The sequence below is a fragment of the Pundamilia nyererei genome, unplaced genomic scaffold, assembly GCF_000239375.1.
Source record: "Pundamilia nyererei isolate P.nyererei 1_Seehausen unplaced genomic scaffold, PunNye1.0 scaffold00211, whole genome shotgun sequence".
In the NCBI taxonomy this organism is placed as follows: domain Eukaryota; kingdom Metazoa; phylum Chordata; class Actinopteri; order Cichliformes; family Cichlidae; genus Pundamilia; species Pundamilia nyererei.
Genome location: NW_005187612.1, coordinates 1,023,812 through 1,025,107, shown reverse-complemented (window position 1 = coordinate 1,025,107; position 1,296 = coordinate 1,023,812). Strand labels below are relative to the sequence as shown.

The 1,296-nt window shown below is 42.4% G+C and overlaps 1 protein-coding gene across 1 annotated transcript in view; it reads right to left on the bottom strand.

Annotated features, from left to right (window-relative positions):
* Nucleotides 1-2: 2 nt before the first annotated feature.
* dennd4c (DENN/MADD domain containing 4C) overlaps nt 3-1,296 on the bottom strand; it is a gene marked incomplete at its 3' end in the record, with an annotated part of 36,596 nt that continues 35,302 nt past the window's right edge. The window contains exons 34-35 of the mRNA XM_013914626.1: nt 697-814; nt 3-151 (exon numbers count right to left, since the gene is read on the bottom strand). Of these exons, the coding sequence (XP_013770080.1) occupies nt 3-151; nt 697-814 (267 nt within the window). The remainder of the gene's footprint in view (nt 152-696; nt 815-1,296) is intronic.

The window sequence follows — 1,296 nt, the reverse complement described above, 5'->3', positions numbered from 1 at the left end:
CGTTTGAGCCCTTCTGGACGCCGTTTGATCTCTCGGATCAGCAGGTTGATCGGCCCGTAGACGTCGTTGGTCTGGATGTTGCGAACAATGGTGTTGAGGAGAGTGCGGCTCTCCTGGTGGTCTGTTGGCCCCAGAGTTCCCCTCTTCTCCACTGGGAGCACAAACACCAAAGCATCAGAGAGTCTGCTGAAATATTCTTTTAGCAAAGAGCCTCCAATCTGATCTGTTCTGCTCAGCAGTGACACTTTAACAAAAATACCCCTCAATCTCCTAATACATGCACCGAAGGTATCAATTATAAAATCCCTTTTTGTCTCATTCCAAAGTTATTAGATTGACAAGATTTTCAGAAAATTTGACCTTTAACCTCAAGGTCAAGGTCACTGAGGTTCAGTGTTTTTTAGTAGATACATGTATGGTCTTAAGTCCTTTCGTTATTTACTTTACATTTAAAAAAACATCTTTGACTTAATTTGGGGGGGGGGGTACCTTTTAAATCAATACTTCAGTCTCAATGTGCACTAAAATGTGTTTGCTTGAGGTTTAAAGGCCCAACTCCGGTGCCCCCCAGTGGTGATTATGCAGTATAGCTCACCCCAATAATCTGAAAGCTCACAATTCAATTTGCAAATACAGGCTCTACACTTGACACTGTACTGATGGACAATGATTGATAATGTCTGTCTTCACACTTACAAAAGGTCCTCCAGAGCAGGTAAAGTGGTTCTCCGGGTTCTTGGTGCAGGTTGATGTTGTCCCACAGGAGCTGTACGTACACCTGCTTACTGTCCTGTGGCAGTGACGTCAGAGGCAGCTGCAAGAATAAACCATGACATTATAGCACAGCTTACATGGTGCTCGCTAATTACAGGACATCCTCTGTAAAGGAATGAGTTTGCTGTGTTGGGTCTAGATGACTGAAGCCTTCTTATAGGTGGTGTGCACATCACTGCTGGCTTCAGTCTATTACAGTCACAGCGTTTCATCTTTTATGTGTGAGTCAGTTTCATATAAACATTCCTCACAGCTTCATTTGGACGTAGTCCTCTACTGTATGCCCACCTGATGGATGATGTCACAGTTTTCTTACAACAACAAAGAATATAAAGATGAGAGCGGTCGAGGAGATTTTTTTTTAAATCTTTAAAAACAGTAAAAAAGCAGCACACCACAGAGCAAGAATACTTTTTACCAGCTATTGTGAAATAGCTAAAATATTCCATGACCCAATGTTCTGAAACTAATCTACACTCTGGTCTAAAAGCTCCTAGTTCCTGGTACAAGTTCCTGTGGACA